Consider the following 23,238-nt stretch of genomic DNA (forward strand, 5'->3'; position numbering starts at 1 on the left):
GCAGGTTGTTGACATGGAAACGTTTGAGAAGCAGTGATTTACATGAGCACTCGCCCTGTCGTTAAATGCCCACATCGTAAACAGTCAGGTGTGTGCACGCTGCACACACTGTTTGACAGTGACTGATGGGCGATGAGCCACTGACTGAAGGCCTTATTCTACTGTTGAAAAGCTCCGTTGAGGTGGTACAGTAATGCGTCGTCGCTGTCTGCTAAAAACATTGTATCTCTAATCTCTATATTAGTTTTTTTTTCCTTTTGTTTTATAAATATTTAACCAATGTAAAGTGTAAGAGCTTATGACTGTGTATCCATAGGAATACTGTTTATTGTTTTTTAAACTTCTTGAAAAAGTAACAGGTTTTGGACATACAAGGTTTCCATCCGACAGCAACGATATTCTACTGGGGGGGAAAAAAACTGTCCGTTGGGGTAGAGTAATGAATGTGGCTGAACAGTGACATTTGAAGCCATTGTGGCTGCAGGACGAAAAAGTTAATTTCCTGCCTTGCACCTCATCTGTCTCTGGTTAAGATAAGGGACTGAGCATGACGGCCCTCCGTACCCTTTGACTGTGCTGCCTTTGACGCATGCGCGCACGCACACACACACACACACACACACACACGCACACAAAGACAGTCGGCTGTACTACTAGGTAGGGCTGTCACGACAAATTCTTCTTTTTCTTACACGCTCAAATAATTGGAACATTGGAAGTTTGGAAGATATGAATGATGATTAGGCCTACGTATCTGTTTAGCAGTGGTGGAAAAAGTACTAAATTTTTTTACTTAAAGAGTAAAAGTATCAATGTAGAAGTAGTCCATTACAAGTGAAAGTCCAGAATTCAAAATGTACTTGAGTAAAAGTACGAAGATATTGGCATCAAAATGTACTTAAGTACCAAAAGTAAAAGTACAAAATGTTTGAAGATAGCTGATCTTATAAAATAGGGCTAAAGTGGTTTGTGTATGTTTTTTAATATTAGAATTTATACCTGTAAAGTAACTAGTAACTAAAGTTTTCAAATACATTTAGTGAAGTAAAAGTACAATATTTGGATCCGAGATGTAGTGGAGTAGAAGTAAAAGTATTGGAAATCAAATAAAGTACAAATACCTCAAAATTGTACCTAAGTACATTACTTAAGTAAATGTACTTAGTTACTTTACATCACTGCTGTTTAGGCGTGTTTTAGTAGACCAGGGTTGCTTGTTTCTCTCGTAAAATCTGGCAACATTGCTTCAGGGCAGCCAGCCCTGTTACCAAACCTCAGTTACCTTTCACTGACACACTGATTTCCGCCATGAATATTTGACGCGCAGGATAAGCGGTGCAGGCAGGCACACAGCCACCTGCCTGCCCTGGGTCTTACGTGCTCCACGACCTGCATGTCTGTATGTAAGTGGCCCCGCTTCCCTTTCCCTTCCCTCCGCTAGGATTACACAGCTATCGGCTTACACACTCACAACAAGACTCGCTGTACACTGCTATAGGAGCAGGTGTGAGGGGCCTGCCAGGCCACTTCACTGTGCTGTAAAGTAACTGTGTACATTTACTCAAGTACTGTACTTGTACCGTTTTGAGGAAATTATACTTTACTTGAGTGTTTCCAATGTCCAAAACTTTTACTTCTACTCCACTACATCTCGGATCCAAATGTTGTACTTTTACTCCAATGCAATTATTTGAAAACTTTAGTCACCGCCCGGTTACTTTGCAGATATAAATTATTATATAAAATATACATTAACAACTTTAGCCCTATTTTATACCTGGGCTGAGACGCGTTGTGAGCTTGTAGATCAGCTATTTTCAAACATTTTGTACTTTTACTTTTGCTACTTTAAGTACATTTTGATGCCAACACTTTCGTACTTTTACTCAAGTACATTATGAATTCCGGACTTGTACTTGTAACTGAGTATTTCTATATTGCAGTATTGATACTTTTACTTGAGTACTCGTGATACTTGAATACCACTGCCATTTCACTGCTCAGCTGGGGTGCCTGCAGCCCAGTGCGTCACACACTGCCACCAGTAGGGCTGTCACTGTCATGACATTTTTGTTGATGATTAATTGTTGTTTAATTGTAGTACTTTAATTGTAGTACTTATGACTGTCTGTTATTAAATGATGACTATATGAGCAGTACCAACACTCAGAAATAGATTATGTACTATGGCCATGTATATAATTGATGTCAAACTGAAACCTCTTATCGCCATATTCTAACTTTTTGTGTGTGTATTTTATTTATTTATTTATTAATGCCCTGCTTGATCATACTAGCATGTCCCTGCGACATACCATAGTCATGTCCAGGGGGTGTACTTGTACATCAATCTGCCTCACGCTACAGGATCAGGAGATAGGCTCCTGCCTCCTGCTCTATGGGCCTCATGGCTCAGAAAGGCTTAAGGTGTCTCCACACCAAACAGCCTACAGGAGACTCCTTCTGACTGTACACAGACTGCAAAGAATTGCAAAAAAATGCAAAAAACTAAGCACTTCATTATTTCTTTGCCGACGCCGACTGTATGGCAGTGTTGCCAGGTCTGCTCGTTATAAGCGACTATTATCCTGTTTTCCTATAATGTTACTAGTTGTGGGTTGCTTTTGTTTGGGCTTGTTCCTGACGTGTAGTTGCTTATTTGGCCTTGCTTTCAACATTCTTTTAGAAATTAACTAATGTAATAGAGCTCAACAGGTGAAACCGGTCGCTGCTTTTGGGCTTATTTAGGGCAGAGGCGGAGATTTTTCTCCCGTGCAGTGTTTTTTCCTGCTCTGACCAAAACAACACTCAGCACTATTACTAGCCTTGCTTTGGAGTTGATTAGTATAGGAAATTGAGATTTGAGATTATGAATATGGTATTTAGTTAAAATGTGCCACGAGAAAACGTCTTTTAGGCTTTTTTTGCTGCAACAAACTAATGTCCACTATACAGGAGTATCAAGTCGCCTCAAATCCTACCGACCGATTGCAAAAGACTGAGCAGGTTCGGTTTTCGATCGACGGGTTCCGACAGCTCTATCGACGGCAAGTTGCCGATGGCTCCCGGTCGGCAGCAGACGCTTTCCACCGCCGATTCGTGGCCGAATTGGTGCGGTTAAAACCCTGCTTTACTTATTTAATGACACTCAAAAGCATCAAAAGTAGCAGATCTACAAGCTCAAGATGCGTTTTGAATCCTGAAAAGTAACTGTTTTGGATATATGCGGTTTCAACCCGACAAAGACGACATAATCCTGTCACCCTACTTAAAAAAAATCGAATATAGCTAAAACCCATCTACAAGCTCCGCCGATCTACAAGCTGATGTGACACGTGCTTACAGTATATTCGCTATTTTTCAATATGACTAATTCACACAGAGGAATAGAAAAGATACTGACGATCCTGCTACTGTAAATGTTTGGACCACAGAAGAAAACAAGTGTGTTTTCCTTTTAGCATAACCATTGACTGTACTACCTGTACTGTTAATAATCGCGCTAATAAAGCATTCAATCAATCAATCAATCAAAAGAATGGTGATTACCTGGAATAGTTGTGATCAGGCGATGTAATATTTGTGATAACGTGACACTTGGGTGCCCCAGGCTGTGTTTGTCAGGCTGGCAGCTGTGTGCCAACAACACGTCACCCTGCCACCAGTTGTCGGAGAAAATGTGAAATTAACACATTTTATATTCTGCCTCGGTGCATCTGACACAAAGGAGACGTAAAGTCTACACACTTTGTGTCTCATTGGTGTGTTATGGACAGTTCAGAAATGCCTACCAGGGAACTAACTGTATACTTTTAAGTTCTTATTTATTGGTATCGCTTCATAATATTCATCTTATATTAAAGGAGCTATAGTCAACTTTTTCATTGTAGGGCCGACACTTTGTTTACATCCTAGTCTATAGACTAGAATGTAAACAAAGTGTCGGTCTGACAATGGCCAAAATGATTATTTTATCATTATTTTACGCTTTTTGTGGTCATTTTTGAATAGAAACACATATACGAAGCTTATTTTTTCTAAAATATTTTTGAAACATTATTGGAGCTGTGTGAAACACAGGCTCCCTATACGTGGCTGTGTGGGTCTGTGTGTGTGTCTGTCTGTCTGTCTGTGTGTGTGTCTGTGTGTATGTAGCCTGAACTTCCTAAACTTCGGCACGCCACTAGTCCCACAGTTTTGCCACCAAACACTCGCGCCATATGTCAAATCGACCGGCTTACTCGGGAATCGTGGGCTATTACTTTTCTAAGAGAAAGGTTCTATAGTTTAATTGATATTAATTTATTAGTGAATTAATTTTCCCCATTGACTTAGAATGGGAATCGCAAAAACTCACATTCAATTATTTGTCTCTCGCAAACCACAGGGGCTACAGTTTCAAGACTTGGAGAGGAGGTTCATAATGATTTCAAGGATTAAATAAAAAATAATTGTGTCATTTGGCCTCATGGTGGCGCTATAACACCCCACTTTACGTTTTGGCCTGTAACTCTTGAACCGTAGGTCGGAAAATAAAATAAAAAAATCCCTGGATTCCTTGGGTCATGACGCATCTCCCCATATAGGCCACGCCCATTTGCGCCATGATAGATTTTCCGCCATCTTGAATTTTCTCCAAAACACACTTTTTGCTCCTTTTCCTACATATTTTCTTCAAATGTCACAAAAATCGGTACACATGATCCACACACACACACACACACACACACACACACACACACACACACACACACACACACACACACACACACAGCTCCACTTCACACGGGTGTGATTTTTTTATTTTAGCATCCGTTTTTCAAGAAAAGGTTGACTATAGCTCCTTTAACATTAAAATCTGAAGTGCAATTTGCAATACCCTCGTGTCCCACCAGCGCCCCCCGGCCCGCCGCTTTACTTTGACTGTCAGTCAGAGCGGCGGGGTCTAAAAAGCCTGATTTATACTTACAGTTGCACACTGGTGTTGACTGCCGTAAATAGCAGATGTACAAGCTCGCAAACGCGTTCGTCACGAATGTGACGCTTTTGTAGCTTGAGCTTGTAGATCTGCTGTTTACTGAGCATAAATCAGCAGTATAAATCAGCCTTAAAGTGGCGACTGGCGCGCAGCGAGACCCAGGTGGCAGCATGCAGCCAGCCAGCCAGCCAGGCAGGCAGGGCTGACATGTGATCACCCAGGCTGCTGTGGCAGAAGACGGGCAGGGTGTGGCGGCCTGGCCGGGTCCCTTGTCACCCTATCAGGTGGCCACACACACACACATTCCTGTGTAGACCCAGTTTTGGTCAAAGCCAATCACAGGAGGAATTGTTTTTTTTTTCTTTTTTTTTTCTTTGGGTGACTAGGGATGGGATGATACGCGATATTATCGTTTATCGTAATAAAAAACACTCACGATAATCGTATTGTGGAGGTTTACTTTATCATGATATCGTCCTCCATCATGCACTAGGATCAATTCACCTTTTATTTGCCGAGCTGCATATCCGGTACCACTTAAACCCTCTATAATTGGTAAAAGGTACTTTAATATAATAATAATAATATATGTACTTACTTGATACAGTCTTTTTTCCACTCTCTATCAAATGTCTTTGATAGAGTTGCGACGCGTTGTGAGCTTGTAGATCTGCTATTTTTTGGCAAATGTTCCGCCCCAGGATAATGGATGTTGATTACCGCGATAAATATCGTAAATCGTGATTTATTTTCTCACAATAATCGTAATTTGAAATTTTCATATCGTCCCATCCCTATGGGTGACACTGTTATGTTTCAAATCCCCACCAATTTGTTCAGGAATGCAGAAAGACTGGCTCGTCCATTGAATCCTGTGCCATTTTGTCCTGGATTTTAAAGACCCTTGTGGCATGAACCTTGTTCCAGCCATAAAGGGCCTTGTTAGACCTTTTAGAACAGGTAGAAACACGAACAACTACAGTTGCTTTTACAGCAACAATAAAGCCTAGTTAGAAGGCCAGGAGGGGCTGCATGTGTTCAGACATGTCACTCGAGGCCAGGGCTGTAAATAACGCCCTATATTATAACTGTAGTGTCACACAAAAGCATTTTACAAGCTTGTAGATCTGCCTCTTTTGATGCTTTTGTATTTGGACATGAGGTTTCCACCCGACAGAGACGGTATACTCCCTTAAGTAAGTAACAATCCTGCATTCAAAATGTTACTTGAAGAAAAGTACATTATGTATTGGCATCAAAATATCAAATAGCCTAAATACAGTATATACCGGTAATAGTGTTTCAGTGGTGGTTAATGTATGTATTGTTTTGATTATCTAAATCTGCAAAGTAGCGAGTAACTAATGCTGTCAATTGTTGTGGCGTAAAAAAGTTAAGTATTCGTTTCTTGAGGTGTAGTGGAGTGTATGAAGTATTGAATTTTTTTTTAAGTTAAGTACCTCAAAATTGTACTGGAGTACAGTAATTAGTAATTGAGTAAATGTACTTTCCAGTGCTGACTGAACCCCACCTAGACTGAACAACACCTTCTCTGGTAATGACACAGACTGGCTGCCAAAGGTGACACATTTGATGAGGCGAGGCACCTTAAGTCATCAGGTGATTTTGTTATCTTCTCCTTCCTGGTGTGGCTTTGTACAGTCAAAGATCGTTGATGTATTGCCAAAATACACAATCCCCAGGCCAACATCCAACAAGTTATGGTGATTTCAACTGTGGAGAGGCCTCCTGCTTCCATAGACACACATGGGGCATTAGTAGGCACCAACAATATGTGGCTCATGTTTTTGATTGATTGATTGATTGATTGAATACTTTATTAGTCAAAGACGTAAACAGCACGGAAGTACATGGGGCATACATGTATGCATTATTAGGCACCACCAATATGTGGCTCATGTTTTTGATTGATTGATTGATTGATTGAATACTTTATTAGCCAAAGATGTAATAGCACAGAAATACAGTTACACTTGGGCTAAAAGTATGACTCAAAAGATTAACGGGGACTTGTTTCCATTCTATGTCCTAAACACAGGTCAGATCAATTTCTCGTGACCATAACTAATGTTGAATACAGAAGATAGCTCAGTTGTCTCACTGTGTTGGAAACAAGATAAGCGGCTAGCTTTAGCTGTGCACTGTTAGGGATGGGACGATAAACAATATTGCTGTTTATCGTGATACAAAACACTCACAATAATCGTATCGTGGAGATTTACATTTATTGTGAAATTGTGAAAATGCACTGGGATCGATTCACCTTTTATTTGCAGAGCTGCATGTCCGGTACCATTTAAACCCTCTATAATTGGCAAAAGAGACCTGGAAATAACGTACTCGATGCTTTTCACTCTCTACCAAATCTCTTCTGCAAGCTTGTAGATCGTCTATTTTTTGGCAAATGTTCCGCCACAAGAGAATGGATTTTGAGGATATTTTAATAGTTGCGATATTGTAAATCGCAGAGTGTTACTTTGGTCACAATAATCGTGACATGACATTTTCATATCGTTCCACCCCTATTCCCAGCACTGTTCAGCGCCACCGCCGAACCCAGTGACCCCAGAAGCTACAGTATGTGTCTCACATGAAAAACACCAGCAACAGCGCTGCCGTATGGAAGCAGGGCTGAACAACTCGTCTGCATACTTTGTTGAGCGGCGTTCCCCCAGGTGCTATCTTTGGTCCCCTCCTTTTTTTCCCCCCTCTACACTAGTGTTTCTCTTAGTGGGGTTCGGGGACCCCCAGGCAACCCTTGAAGGGTTACCCAGCAAAATGAGTAAATATAGCATTCCCACTACCACTAACCACTATCTTTAACCTTATATATTGTACATGGGCTAATTTGAAAATAGCCTATCTACAAGCTCACAACGTGTCGCTATCGCTACGTTGTGAGCTTGTAGATTGTATTATAATGACTTAGGGACGCTAGGTTTCAAACGGTTAAAGAACTGAATAGCTGTTACTGTAATGAGTCTGTCTGCCTGGCTGGCTGGCTGCTACTGTACGTATCTGGCACCCAGTCTCAACCTCACACAACATTCCACAAACACAAGTCATCCGTCTCCGTAAATCCCTGATGCTTCAACTGTTGCCTTTGTGGAAAAAGACTCTCTAATGAGTATATTGACCATTTTCACAATCAATCAATAAACGGCTCACTGGCACTGCCGCCGCCTCCTCCGCCTCTGCTGCTTTCCTCTCTACCTTTCTACTATTGTTCTGGTGGCAGAGGAATGACTGAGCGAGTGAGAGCATGTAGGAAACGCTTCTAGGGAGGAGAGTGTAATAACCTCTGTCTGAAGGTGATTGGAGAGAGAGAGGGGGGCTGGCTGAGTGGGGAAAACAGTCCACTGGGGACACCCGCAGGCTAATGGCGGAACTGCAGCAACACTCAATTGTCCCCTGTCAAGGGGTTAGCATGAAACTGTATTGTCATGTCACAGGTGAAAAAAAACACAAAGAAAACAGGGTACATTTCTTTTTCAGCACATAATAATAATAACTTTATTTGTATTGCACCTTTCATACATAAAATGCAGCCCCAGGTGCTTCACAATAAGATAACAAATAGTAGAATGCCAGATTAAATCCACTTGGGGCCATAGACCCAGAAGGCAACCTCACCCGTGTTTTAATGAAGTACTTTGGGAACATTTAGTAGGAGAGCAGGAGAGAGACCTGAGTGTTCTGGTTGGAACATAAAAGGTAATAGAATATTGAATAGAGGCAGCCAGAAACCTCCCATCTCCATATTATAACTTTTTGTGTTTTTTTATTAAATTAACACCCTACTTGAGCTTTTGAGTGCTTTTGAGTGACTACAGCATCACTCAAAAGCTTGAAATGTATCGCCTTGTCGATCTGCTACATTTGCTATTTTTGAATTTGAATCCCGAAAACGGACAGTTTTGGACAACAAACAAAAGGTGCTTTAGCATGCTCCATTTGTTTGTGAGATTAGCTTCATACACACACACACACACACACACACACACACACACACACACAGAAAGACCGACAAGACCTGCTCGTAGACGGTTAGAATCCTGCAGATCTACGCTGTGAGAAACCTTGTGGCGTATATACTCGTCCAGGCAGGTCTCGTGTTGAGTTTTCACTGAGAGTGCATCCTCTTACATTTCTACGGTTGGCTGACCCAGACGAAATGCAGACGGATGGTAGTGTGCAGTTGTAACAATATTAATTGCAAATGTTCACGACGCGCTCGCGTAGGAATATTGCTTCTGTAATCTGACTCCATTCATTCATTTATTTATTTATTTCAATCCTTTATTCACCCAGGAAAGCAGCTGACCACGGGTGCTCATTCTCAGCACACACACACACACACACACACACACACACACACACACACACACACACACACACACACACACACACACACACACACACACACACATCGTCACTGTCGGGCAGAAACCTCGTATATCCCCAAGTTTCACATTTGTAATTCTTTTCGCAAAGTAAAGCCCTGCTCCGCTGTTGCACAAAAGTAGTGAAAACAGCAGATCTACAAGCACACAACGCCGTTGTGTGCTTGTAGATCGGCTGTTTTCACTAGTTTAAATCATTTTTCAAATGATAAATACAAAACAAACGGTTTTGGACATAGAAGGTTTCCTTCCACTTCGACAACGACGATATATTAAAACCTGAAAACCCTGAAAAGTATAACCACAGTCTTACACCTTTGATAGTTTTGTGTGACGCTGTAGTTCGATCAAGTAGGGCGTTAATTTACGGGGGGAAGAAACACAAGTGGTTAGAATATGGAGATAAGAGGTTTCTGCCCGACAGCAACGATATACGTTTAGGTAGCGTATTGCTGACCCCATCCCTTAAGGGAGCGGACCCCCACCACCCACACACACACACACACACACACACACACACACACACACACACACACACACACACACACACACACACACACACACACCTCCCATCCTATCAGCACTTCTGTCACCTGCTAGGCCTCTGATGAACCTGCAAGCTAATGAAGTGCTGAAAGAGCTGAGCTCACACACACACACACACACACACACACACACACACACACACACACACACACACACACACACACACACACACACACACACACACCATCGCTGTCAGGTGGAAACCTGGTATGTCCACAAAAAAAAAACATTACTTTTACAGTTTACAGTTTAGGCATTTAGCAAATCCAAAGCGACTTGCATAAGCAGGTAATACATCACTATAATAAGCAAGATAATATGTCAGTACATCAACAACAATATTACAAATGCATAGGAATGTCAATCTAGAAAAACAATACCATAGGTAGACCATGCACCTAATCAGTAAAAAAAACAAAAAAAAACAAAAACGTTTCTAAGCCCTAAAATGCTAACTAGCTTCATATATGGTCAGTGAGTGTTAACAGTAGTGCTATGGGTTTAGGTGGAGTCTGAAGAGGTGCGTCTTCAGTCCACGGCGGAAGCTATGGAGTGAGTCTGTTGTTCTAAGTGTGACAGGGAGTTTATTCCACAGTTTGGGGGCCAGGAGGGCAAATTGTCTAGGACGAGTAACTTTTGGTTAATATTTATAAAAGCCCACAGACACACTTAACCACATTTCCACTATCCTAAATTGTTCAAAAGTAGCTGCTGTGCTTTCGCTGTCATAAGACGAAGTAGTGCATGGGTTTTACTTAACGACATGAAGGTGTAAATGGCGGAGATACGTGGTTTGTGGACGGCAGTGAGGAACGCTCTGCATTGATAGGCTGAGGCCTCCTCCGCTCAGGGACCAGGCTGACACCGCTGCTTCCAAACACTGCTTTAAACACACGTCAATTCAGACAGCCTGCGCTGCTGAGCACGACTTGAATCATCTGTTGTTTAGTCGCTTTTGGTCTTGTCTCTCTCTCTCTCTCTCTCTCTCTGTGTTGCTCTCTCTCTCTGTCTCTCTCTATCTGTCTCTATGCAAAGGAGCTTTACTGGCACGAGAAAACATTTCCCAAACAAATGTGGAATGGTCAACTCAAAACTCATAATGTACAATTGAAAGGGAATAAAGAAATGACTCTCTCTCTCTCTCTCTCTCTCTCTCTGTCTCTTTCTCTCAGAATGTACCCCATCAGAGAGGTTCCGGTGGACACAGAGCCGTTGACAGACTGGTTGTACCAGAGGTTTGTGGAGAAAGAAGACCTGCTGGCTCACTTCTACGACACAGGTCTGTCTGTTTATCTGTCTGTCTGCCTGTCTCACTGTCTGTCTGTCTGTCTGTCTGTCTGTCTGTCTGTCGGGGACGGTCCTGTCTCTGACCTTGTATCCAGGGCAGGGTTTACTCAAAGCAGGTTCCGTGCCGTGACGCAGGTCCAGGCTTGCGGCAGAACACTTTGATAGTATTTGGAATTTATCAATATAACTTCAGTTTAACTAACTTGAATCCTTCATACCCAGTAGAACCGACCTGAAGGCTTTCTATTCCTGGATAGTTAGCATGCTGTAATGGGAGCCATTGTTCTCGCGTTAATAAAAATATGTTTGTTTGAATAAACAAATAATAATAATTCAAGGTGTCCACAGCCCTCCTATGATGCATGAATGTTGCACTCGGGAGTCTCTACAAATATTGACCATTTGTAAAATACCAATATTGTGAAATAAACAGCTCGTTTATGTATTTCAGAATATTAAAGTCTCTCTCTATCTCTTTCTCTCTCTCTCTCTCTCTCTCTCTCTCTCTCTCTCTTCTCCTCTCTCTCTCTCTCTCTCTCTCCTCTTATCTCTCTCTCTCTCTCTCCTCTCTCTCTCTCTCTCTCTCTCTCTCTCTCTCTCTCTCTCTCTCTCTCTTATCTCTCTCTCTCTCTCTCTCTCTCTCTCTCTCTCTCTCTCTCTCTCTCTCTTATCTCTCTCTCTCTCTCTCTCTCTCTCTCTCTCTCTCTCTCTCCCTCTCTCTCTCTCAACAGGAGCGTTCCCTCCGGCCAAAGGCCAGAAGGAGATCGCCTCGTGGCCCATGAACCCTGGACGTGCCCTGGCTGTGCGGCATCCAGATCATGGCGTTCGGCTCGGGCTACCTGTGGTACTGCGTGTTCCGCTACCTGTACGGCTGCGTGTTCTGAGCGGGGGGAGGCGAGGCCGACGGCGCTCGGCTTAGAAAAAAAGGAATAAGAAAAGAAACCGGCGAGAAGGAAGGAAGGAAGGAAGGAAGGATGGGGACAACGAGTCTTCGGTGGAACCGTCGGCGAAAAGCCTCAGGATCTGTTTTTTGGGGGGCGTAACGACGCCCCCCACCCCCTACCCCACCCTCACACCTCCACCCCCCACCACCACACCCCCAAAACCCACCCCACGATGGATGAATGTACATTTGAGAAAAGAAGAGGAAGAGACTGAAGAAAAAAAAACACTTGACGAAGGGAAACGTTATGGGTTTAGACGAGTGCACAGACAATACTACAGACAAACACAATGCATACAGACTTGTGGTCTCACACACACGTGTGCGTGCCTGCGCGCACACACACACACACACACACACACACACACACACGCTGACATGACACACTCGCTCCGAACCCTTAGCGGATAAACCGTATCGCTTTGGCGATCCCTCCCCCCTCCTCCCCGTCACGAAACCCCCCTCCCTCCCCACACACAAACACACGTCGATGTTGTTTACATGTTCCTCCTTATGCGTTGCCCACTTCGCTCATAACCTTTTACTTTATAATTATCTTAAAGATCACGACGAGGCTCAGGACCACCCCCCCCCCCCCCTCCCCCCAAGCCCACCAGAAGCTGTGGACCCCGAAAGGAAACAAAACAAGAACCCAGAATATCTTTATTTCCCCCCCCCCGGGCTTTCGCCGTAGTGGTTTTACAGTGTGTGCGTGTGCGTGCGTCCGTGAGTTTGTGATGTTTGTGGTTATGTGGAAACTCTGAGAGTGTTCAAATGGAACCAAATTGTTTCATGTGTACACTCTCAGAGTTAAATAAACACTGAGGATTTTCCAGTGCAGATTGGGGATCCCAGAGATTAAAAAAAAAAGAAAGAAAAAAAAGAAAAGTGTAAAAAAGAAAATCTCTTTCCCCCCAGGCTTTTGCCTTAGTCGTTTTACAGTGCGTGTGTGCGTGCGTGCGTGCGTATGTATGTGTGTGTGTGCGTGCGTATAGTTGAGTTCTAAAAAAAAAGCGTAGTGTCTGCCCGCTGAATCCTTCCTGGTGAGAACTGAACTACGCCCTCTGGTGGAACTCTGGTGGCATTGCGGCTGAAACAGCCGGCACCACCACACCCTTCCAGACGGAGGAGGAGGAGGGGGGGTGGGGGGATAGATACCACCCCGACCCCCTCCTCAGGCTCCATTGCACTAAGGATCCATATACTGCCCTTCCTGTAGCCCCTCCCCCCATGCACCCCCCCCCCCCCAGGAAATATTCCTGGAACGGTAGCTGTTGATGTTTTTTAACTTTTTATTGTTTTTGTTATTATTATTGTAATTATTATTTGGTCTCTTTTATTTTCCCCCTGCTCCTTTACCCTCTTATGTCTGACGTTTTTTTGGTTTTGTGTCGTCGATGTGTTGTCTTCATTGTCTTTCTGTCTGTAAGACAGTATTCTGATCTGACTGAGGGAGAGAGAGAGAGAGAGAGAGAGAGAGAGAGAGAGAGAGAGAGAGAGAGAGAGAGAGAGGATAATCAATGTTTACACTGGAGGCCCGTTTAGGGCCTGAAGGGATGATATGACTTATTAGGGCTGGGCGATATGTTGATATCCATATCGCCATGTGAGACTGGATATCATATGGCATAAGTGTTGTCTTGTCCTTGATTGATTGATAACACCTCATCCGCACTGCACGCGAGCGAGCGACGCGTTGCGATGTCCCGCGAAATACTGTCCGCATTTGCAGCGTCGGACATTGCGTTGTGACGTAGCCTGAACCAATCAAATAAATAAATAATAATATAAAGTGTTTGGGGGGCGGGACATGGCCATTCATCTCTATGGACATCGGCGTGAAACCTCGCTCAAATAGAGGCTCCGCGAGCGAAAACAGGAGGGGTGGATGACGTCGCGGCACGACGCGTTGTTGCTCGCGGTAGATCAGGACGTCCTCATTGAAACAAGCGTATTATTATGATATTTCGTCGCTTGCGTTGCATCGCTCGCGTTGCATCGCTCGCGCCATATCGCGTTGAAACGCTCGCATCGCATCGCTCGCATCGCATCGCTCGCGTCGCATCGTGGGCAGTGCGGTTGAGCTGTTAGGCTTAATTAATTGATTCAATACTTTATTAGCATGGATGAAAACAGCACAGCCGTGCCGTTTGGAAAACAGTGCTAAAAAGAAAACCCAAACAGCCCCTCATGGGGCTTGATTCCATTGTGGTCCTATGTACTCAATTCATAATCTTGGTTTTAGTCACTTAGTACGCCGTACTTTATACTTTCAAAAACTGTTTTTTGCAATTATGGAAAAATGTGTTAATAATTGACATCTTCACCATACATTATGGTGGCGATATGGAGATCAGAAATATGGTGATATTTGATTGTGTCCATATGGCCCGGCCCTATGACGTATGGCGCCAAGCTTGAGTGACGCCCTAATAATTTACGCTCTGGTGTGCGTCGACGGGAACGGATCTCAAAGCTAGCGGCACTTGATTGAAAACCTTTTATTGTCTCAAAAATGTAAACGGCACAGAAGTACAGTAAACACTGTGGACTAAAAAGGAAGAAAAAACGAACTAAACGACTTTGCGTCGCTAGCTCGCCAGATCCGTTCTCTTCGGCAAAGCAACTGCGAGTGGAGCTTGTGGATCTTTATTTTCCTGGGACTGGTTTGGAGGGGTTGGGGGTTCTGATGAAGAGGACGTGGCCCGGACGCTGATGAAGGCACCACTGATGGCACACGGGACAGAGAGTTAGGTGGAGTAACCCTCTCCCCCATGCACCCCTACCTGGATATACTGTATGAGTGACCCCCCAAAAAAGGACTGTGGCTCAGATCGAAGACAAACCCCTTCTGCAGCCCCTCCACCCCCCACACCACACACACACACACATGAAAACACAGATGCGCACAAACACTGATGCACACACACACCACAGACAGACAGACAGCATCATTTGGGGGCATCAGTGTTCACAGTTAACCTCAAATTCAATTATTTTATGCATATTGTACCATTCATTTATTAACCACTTTCCAACGTGGCGTCCCTATTTTGGGACTGTCATCCTGGGCGAACATTCTCAAACGTTTTCTCTTTTCGCCCCCCAAACAATAGTGGATCTACAAGCTCTCAATGCGTCGCCAAGCAAGCCTGTAGATCCACTATTTTCGGTATTTGAGAAATGGGGCTTAAGTGGAGACTTATTTTTGCCACCCCCTATTTCTTCTGCGCCTCTGAACAGATGCGAACACAAGAACACAGATTCTCACACACACACACACACACACACACACACACACACACACACACACACACACACACACACACACACACAGCCACACGCGTCCTAAAGCTCTCGCCTCAGCCAGACTGAACTGAAGGTGGGCAGACGGACACTGAAGGATATGGACCTCATCGCAAAACCACATCTTTTTTGCAAATAATTAAGCCATAAGTTTATTGTCATTAGGGTGGGACAATGACCTAATAAGAAAAAACACTTTTTTATATATATAGAACGCTACCCTGATGTTCGAACATTCTAAAGAAAAAGAAAAATAGGAGATTTACCGGTAGGCTTCCGGAAAAGCGTAGGTGTCGTTACTGTAACTTTACAGCATAACCTGCCTAAAGTGAGTGTGTGTGTGGTTGTGCCCCCCCTCCCCCTACCCCTTCTTTTTTTTATATATAATATACCTATAATTAACGTCATGTTGCTCTGTGGTGTCAGAGCTTTTGGCGGCGAGAAAAAAAAACACTGTTAAGTGGTCCTGTTTTATTTCATTTTTAAATTACTTGAACTTGGTCCTCCCATTGTCACGATTATGTTTAACCTTGTACATAAAAAAGCTGAGGAAGAATTAATTGTTCTGAATGACTGCAAAATTTTACAACACAAAAAGAACTTGTGCTGGAATAAAACGTAAAGATCCTGATGTTGTATGTTTGCTTTTTCTTTACATTTGAGTTATACTGAGGCAGAAGTCGGCGCATGCATTCTCAGAGCGTCTTTATTTTAATGATCAATCAATCGATTGTGTTTCCAATATTAAGCCCATAGCTTGGAATGCCCATATATGGACATATTGTGTGAGTCTCATGTGGTCTCCTTAGCTCACGCTAAGGAGACGGTGTACTACCGCTCAGTTCACTGCTGTTAAAGGAGTCTATTGATTACTCACGCCATGGAGACTTGAGTTCAATAATATTAGTTGTGTTTTGTCGCATTCTTAAGACAATAATTTGATAACAATACATTTACATTTAGGAATGCAACAAATACAAAAATATAGTATTGAACTCAAGTCTCCATGGCGTGAGTAATCAATAGAAAACAAGTCATTTTGGGGGTGAACTCCTTTAAGGTTGTCGTTCACTAGACAGTGTTGTTAAGGTTGGAGTTCACTAGACAGGTTAAGTGTTATTTAACTGTGCTGTCTTTTCACTGGGAGCTCAAGCTGTTGGTTTCAGTTACACAGACAGCTCCTGTTTCCCTGCTGCTCAGCTGAGCCTTAACCACTTAAACCTTATATAAACCCTGGGGTCTATTCTTGGTCTGCTCCTTTTTTCCCTCTACACCAGTGGTTCTCAAACCTTTTCATGTCAAGGACCCCCAAATTGATATGTATTTGGCCGTGGACCCCCATCTGAAAATGTTTTGTGTCAGGGATCCCCAGAAGAGAATACAATTCAAAAATACATCAAGCAATTATTAACCACTTGAACCCTAGCGTCCATATTCGAGAACTTTAGCCAAAAATAGCCGATCTACAAGCTCACAACGCCTCGCAATGCGAGGTGTTGTGAGCTTGTAGATCGGCTATTTTTGGCAAAGAGGTTTGGTGTAGAGGGGGAAAAGAGCAGACTAAGTACAGAGTGAAAGGTCAAGTTTATTAAGTATTGACGGTTCAGTGGTTAAATATCTGAAAACACAAATTGACATGAATCCAAAATATACTGATGATTGTGCTGTCAAAGTCAAACCATGAAACTATATGGAATCTATGAACAGGTTGTGGGGGTCCCTGCTTCATCTCTCTCTCAGCTAAGGGGTCCTTGGCCTGAAAACATTGAAGACCCCAACTTTAGATGTTGTAAAAGAAGTATACCGTATAGTCTGTAGGGTGACAGAGCAGACCTGCAGTTTTCTGGGAGTTTGTTCCAGATATGTGGTGCATAAAAACACAATGCTTCTTCCCCACGTTTATTTTTGGCTTTACTATCCGTACAGATTGCACAGGGAGGCCGTGTGTCTTGTTGTAATATTAAGGTTAATAAACTTTTTGTGCCACTTTGTATTGTGACCGCTCCGCATAGAATGGTTTCCAAAAGCTTGAAATGCAGGATAATGTTGTCCTACATGCTTCAACAGGACCCCTGTTAGGATGGGTGGTTAGATTGAAGATCACTTCTGCTAACATTTAGAAATATATGCCCCAGAATGTATAGAACTGACTAGACCGGATCAGAAAACTGCAAGGAATGTTTTTTGTGCAAAACAAATGCTTGCAATGGATTCAGAATCATGACAAACCCCTAGTAGTTAGATAGACCCCTCACATCCTACTTAATGCAGATTCTTTTCTGGCTATTTTCCTCCAGTATAGAAAGTCAATGGGAGCCCAACTTGATTTGGCCGCTATGGCGACCCCGAAGGTCGCCGACTTGGTCGCCCTAGCTAAATCATTAGAGCATGCCCAGGGCTACATCTGTGCAACATTTGGTGCTCTTAGACTGAAAATGACCATTTTCTCCCCTTAAGGCCCCGAACTATAATGCCTAATCCTAACCCAAACCTTTAGCAAATTTTAAATGTATTCATCAAAACATCCTCACAATGTCTATTTCTCAAATCCTGCTCTACTTGGCAGCTCGTTTGGCTCCCACAAGTATAGCAATACAAGTAGGCCTACACACACACACACAGCTTCACATTTTTATAGCTGTCCCCTGTCGACCACAGGGGTGATTGCAGCTTGTCTTGAATCAGCAAACAGTAAAGCATCCAGCCGTGTGAATGAAGGCCACCAGCCAGGCTGCCAGGCCAGGGTGACCTGCCTGGAGGGACGCAAATAGAAGCAGAGCGTCACAGTGCTGCAGCAGCCACAGGACACACCCACTGCCCTCAGGGGTGTCGCACCAAACTCTGGGCCCTGAGTACTTTAACTATTGAAAAATAGCAGACATACAAGCTCACAGCGTGGCACCGAGTGCCGCACTGCAAGCTTGTAGATCTGCTATTTTAGAAAAATCGTGAAAATCTTTGAGTATTTCTTTCTTTCTTCTTCTTTTTTTTTTTTTTTTTAAACCTATGTTTCTATGTCAACTGTTTCATGTGAAGGACCCCCAAAATTATATGTATTTGGCCACGGACCCCCATCTCAAAATATTTAGTTCCAGATCTTCAAGCTCGCAGCACAGCACTCGGTGCCGCGCTGTGAGCTTGTAGATTGCTATTTTTCAATAGCTAAAGTATAAAAGAATTATAGGCCCCTCCACCTTGGGCCCTAGTAACCCAGTCCCACTGTTCCCCCCCTTTTGACGCCCCTGGCAACAGGACACACCCACTGCCCTGGCTCCTCCCCCTGCTGCCAGACAGACAGCGTGCCAGGGGTGACGCTGACGACAGGCCCCCTCAGTGTGGTCAGCCTCACATCCATCCATCACAACACATCAGCATGATGACAGATCCTCTGGTTATTATTGCGTCTCATTTCATGAGACTGACAGTGAGTGAGGGGGAAACCAGTGCCTTTGCTCCACTTTGAGCTAAAGGGAAATGCCCTCTTTTTGAGGGCCATGGTAAAAGCCTAGGGTGGTTTGTAGTTTGTTCAGGGGAGAAGTGGCAGGTTATGCCTCTTTTTAGTAACTAGATTTCTTAAATGTGTAGTCCTATATTGCGCTGATCTGTGCAATAGTTCTATGGCCAGCTGAAGTGTTAAACACTGCTGTATAACTGCTGTAGCGCCTCATATAGTGCAAATTAGGTTCTTTGGTGTGACTACCGGTATTCTCATGACAGACCCCTGAAAGGTGTTTGTGCAGATTAGAGCAATGTTGTGTCCATGGCCTCATGTGGCCCCTGGTATGGCTATTCTCATGGCTGACACCTGAACAGTATTTGTGCCATTCCGACATGTCTCCATTACGACATGTCTCCATTCCGACACTAACCCTATACCTAACCCTAAAACTAACCTCTATGGAAGTGTTGCCACTCCGACAATAAGAAGTCAATGTCGGGGTGGCGACATGTCGGAATGGAGAGCGCCCCCCCGAAAAGGAGCCGTCAAGGACCCCTTACGCCGACAATAAAACGGTGCGTACCGTGGCATAAGTTATTTTGCAGGACCCTTCTTCTCATGCCATATAAAACTTGTCAGTTGTGGCATGTGTGAAGCCTTGTTTAAACTGTACAGGACAAGCTGTGGCTCATGACTCATGGCTATCTGGGCATTTATAGCCGACCAATCAAAGCCGAGAGACGTTAATGACGCCGCGTGACATTTCAGGAGGAGGTGCGGGCCAAGTGGCTCACAGCTGAGCCAAATTATGTCACAAAATCTGTCTCACAGGGGGTTGTCTTACGCCTGATTTTGTACTTGGTTGCGCGCCCAGTGCCCTTCACCGATCTACAAGCTCACGACATGCCGCAACGTGCCGCGCACATGGGCTTGGAGGTCGCCTGTTTTCCGGTGCAAAGCACAGTATGAATTAGGCATAATTGTTGGTCTCTCTCTCTCTCAGCTGACGTCAGAGAGGCTTCTCCGTTCAGATCCCCTGAGGTGACTGTTCCTGGATGAGGACAGAGTTGCCATGTCTGCTTATTAAAAGCGGCTTATTTTTCATATTAGTCGCGTATGTGGGGCTAGTTTTCCTGGACCTGGTTGCTTATTTCTGGCGTATTAAATATGGCAACACTGGATGAGGGTCAAACTCCGGTGTCACACAGGAAGCCCCTCGCTGTCACTGCTTGTGTGTGTGTGTGTGTGTGTGTGTGTGTGTGTGTGTGTGTGTGTGTGTGTGTGTGTGTGTGTGTGTGTGTGTGTGTGTGTGTGTGTGCATGTGTGTGTGTGTGACAGCTAGGTGACAGTGTGTGGCAGACAAACATGTTTTTGTCACCCCGCGCCGTGGCTCCTGCTGAAGTCTTTGACGTCAAAGAACACCTCCCCCCTGGGTAAGGAGAGTCCCATTCAGAAATCTCATTGACGTTTTTTTTCCTCTTTTTTTATCAGAACTGTGTAAAAAAAAAAAAAGAAGATTCCGGGCGTTGTGTCAAAGAGGTGGTTGTGAATGGTTTGGTACAGTCTGTAGGCCGGCGTGTGTTTTCCATCATCCATTTATGCCACGTAACTATATAAATGCCATAGGCCTATATACAGTATTTGGAAAACAGTTATTGTATTAAAGGTAGTATTATGTGATTGCGACCGAAGGTCGCAGTATACCATGAGAAAAGTCTCCGTCTGTGTCAGTCCTTCCTTCAGTCAGTACACATTTTTACAGTCTATTGGTTCCCTTGTCACTGTGACATCACTCTGACATGATACTCTGATGTCACTGTGATTGTGACACTGTAGGGTTACCATTGTCACTGTAGGGTTATCACTCTTAACAGAATGGGTTTGCTGCTCCTAGATAGTACTTTATCCTAGATAAAGTACTATGTTCTATCCGTCTGTCTTTCAATGTTATATGAGATACTTAAAGTGTGGTTCCTGTGGAAATAAGCCTCGGCTTTCTAGGATCTCCTTTTAGTTGACCTTGTACCAGTGATTTGTACTGTCATGAAACTGTACTTTTCTATTGCAAACTTCTAATAAATTCTTCAATCAATCAATCAATCAAAGCTCTGACATCACACTCTGGCTTCATGTCCCTTTTATGCCCATATATTTTGTGCCCATATATAGTCGACAATGTGATGTCAGAACATGCCCATATTTGGTAATGCCCATATATGGATTGGGTAACTGGTCCAGTATACATCACTGGCGCGACCTCGCCCTTTAGGGCAGGGTTGCATGTCGCCCTGAGGCGTCTTACTAATATAGAAATAAGTTAAAGCTCTATATAATGATACATGATAGTAAGTAATCATTGCTATTTGTCAATTCCATCCAATCAGAGGAGAGTAGGTCTACCCATTTAGCAGCAACAATTTTGTAGTGTTCAAGTTCCAATTTTGTCAGCTCATTTCTTTGTTGATTAATCCTCTATCCTCTGTGAGTTCTCTCCCCTGATTGGATAACATTGGTATCCCGGCCTGAAAATGTATGTTCTGTTCTGTTTTGTGAATGAATGTCATTCACATGCAAGGGGAGCATAGAAAATCATGTATTGTATTGTATTCCTTTTGTTATAGCTTTTCGGTTTTCAAATGTCTGCATTTATTTATAGAGCATTGGTAAAAGCAATCTGGTATAAATACATAACCATGCTAATTTGCTTGCAAAAATGTGCCTACTGAGTGATAACTTTGGGTGAGATTTTCTGAATATCCATAAAGGGAATCAGTAGCAGCAGCTTCATGTCACTTTTTTCCATGTATTTTTGTTTTCACAGTGTGTGTGTGTGTGTGTGTGTGTGTGTGTGTGTGTGTGTGTGTGTGTGTGTGTGTGTGTGTGTGTGTGTGTGTGTGTGTGTCTGTGTGTGTGTGTGTGTGTGTGTGTGTGTGTGTGTGTGTGTGTGTGTGTGTGTGTGTGTGTGTGTGTGTGTGCGCGCATGCGTGTGTGCGTGCGTGCGTGTGTGCGTGTGTGTGTGTGTGTGTGTGTGTTGTTTAGTTTGATCACTTTGTGGTGTTGAAAGCTAATCAATATGCAGTGTTTTTAGTATCACTCTTGGGATGGGAAATCATCACAACAATAATTGACCCCTCTCTGTCCATTCCTCCTCACTGTTTGATGCTCCAGGCCAGACAACCATTTACATACAAACAACCACTACAAAAACACAGATGGGGATCATTTACAAGTCTAAGCAGTGGTTCTCCAATATTTTCATGGCAAGCTCCCTGAAACTGACACACATCTGGCCTGGCCATGGGGTGGACTCCCATTTGAAAAGATGTTGTGCCAGGGACACCCAGAAGAGGATTTGTGTTTTAAAAAAGAAATGTAGAAATCTAAATTATTACCCAAAATTAAATTATTTTAATGTAGGCTACTACTTGTTTTCATGCTTTTAAAGTGCTTAGGCCTACCTCTGGGATTTTGTGAGATAGCCTATTCCAGGGAGTTGTTGAAAATGTTGAAAATCAAATAAAAATCTCTAGCCTACACCTAAACTATTTAGTCGTAAATTCATGTTTGGATAGTGCTTTTATCTTTCACCTTACATTTTATTCCCGTTTTGTAAACTTCCATGGGGTTTCAGGGAGGTTCCCAGCTAAATGAATGATAGTTAGGAACCAAATGGACCTTTACAGGTTTGGTTAGAGACTGAGTCTGAGTCCATTTGTACACTCTCAAAGTTGCGGAGGTCCTTGGCCTAATGTAGACTATATCAAATCAGGGGGTCCTCGAAATCAATACGTTTGTGAACCACACTGTACTGTATCTGTACCACTGTCTATCATTCTGAGATAACAAGCCAACAAAAAAGGCTGCATTTCATCTTGTGAAACAGTCCATTATTATTAGTCTACATTGTTGCGTGTATCTGCTGCCACCTGCTGGAGACATCACAAAATACACGGATGTTGTACTACCGCTCCCACCTGAGAGAGTGTTTTTTTACTGGTGATTCAGTCAGAGTGTATGAAAGGGTGCGCTCGTTTTATTGTCCACAACATTGCAAGCGGCGCGAAGGCCAGCGGACCTTGGTCCTGCTCTTCGCCCCCGAGCGCCGCAGGCGCGAGTGGCCGCGAAGAGCAGACCAGGGCCGCGCGACCGGCGGAGCGCCGCGCGAGTTACGAAGCCGTCGTGAATGCAATCGTTATATTTATGCCCAGGCCGTAAGGCCTGGGCAAGCCCACGATAAACGCCCGCGCAGTCCGGTGCGCATTTCCGAACGCACCCTTTCCCCACACTCGGACTGAAACACCAGTAAAAAACACCA

General features: G+C 43.7%; 1 protein-coding gene across 1 annotated transcript in view; it reads left to right on the plus strand.

The window, feature by feature from the left end:
- LOC308300226 (acyl-CoA:lysophosphatidylglycerol acyltransferase 1-like) overlaps window positions 1-13,413 on the plus strand; it is an 89,703-nt gene extending 76,290 nt beyond the window's left edge. Inside the window, 3 exon segments of the mRNA XM_080744037.1 lie at window positions 11,121-11,227; window positions 11,967-12,016; window positions 12,018-13,413. Coding sequence (XP_080600163.1) covers window positions 11,121-11,227; window positions 11,967-12,016; window positions 12,018-12,119 — 259 coding nt within the window. The 3' untranslated portion in view covers window positions 12,120-13,413.
- The last annotated feature ends 9,825 nt before the right edge of the window (window positions 13,414-23,238 follow it).

This window comes from Nannobrachium achirus (assembly GCF_963921795.1).
Source record: "Nannobrachium achirus genome assembly, chromosome: 16".
Lineage (NCBI taxonomy): Eukaryota > Metazoa > Chordata > Actinopteri > Myctophiformes > Myctophidae > Nannobrachium > Nannobrachium achirus.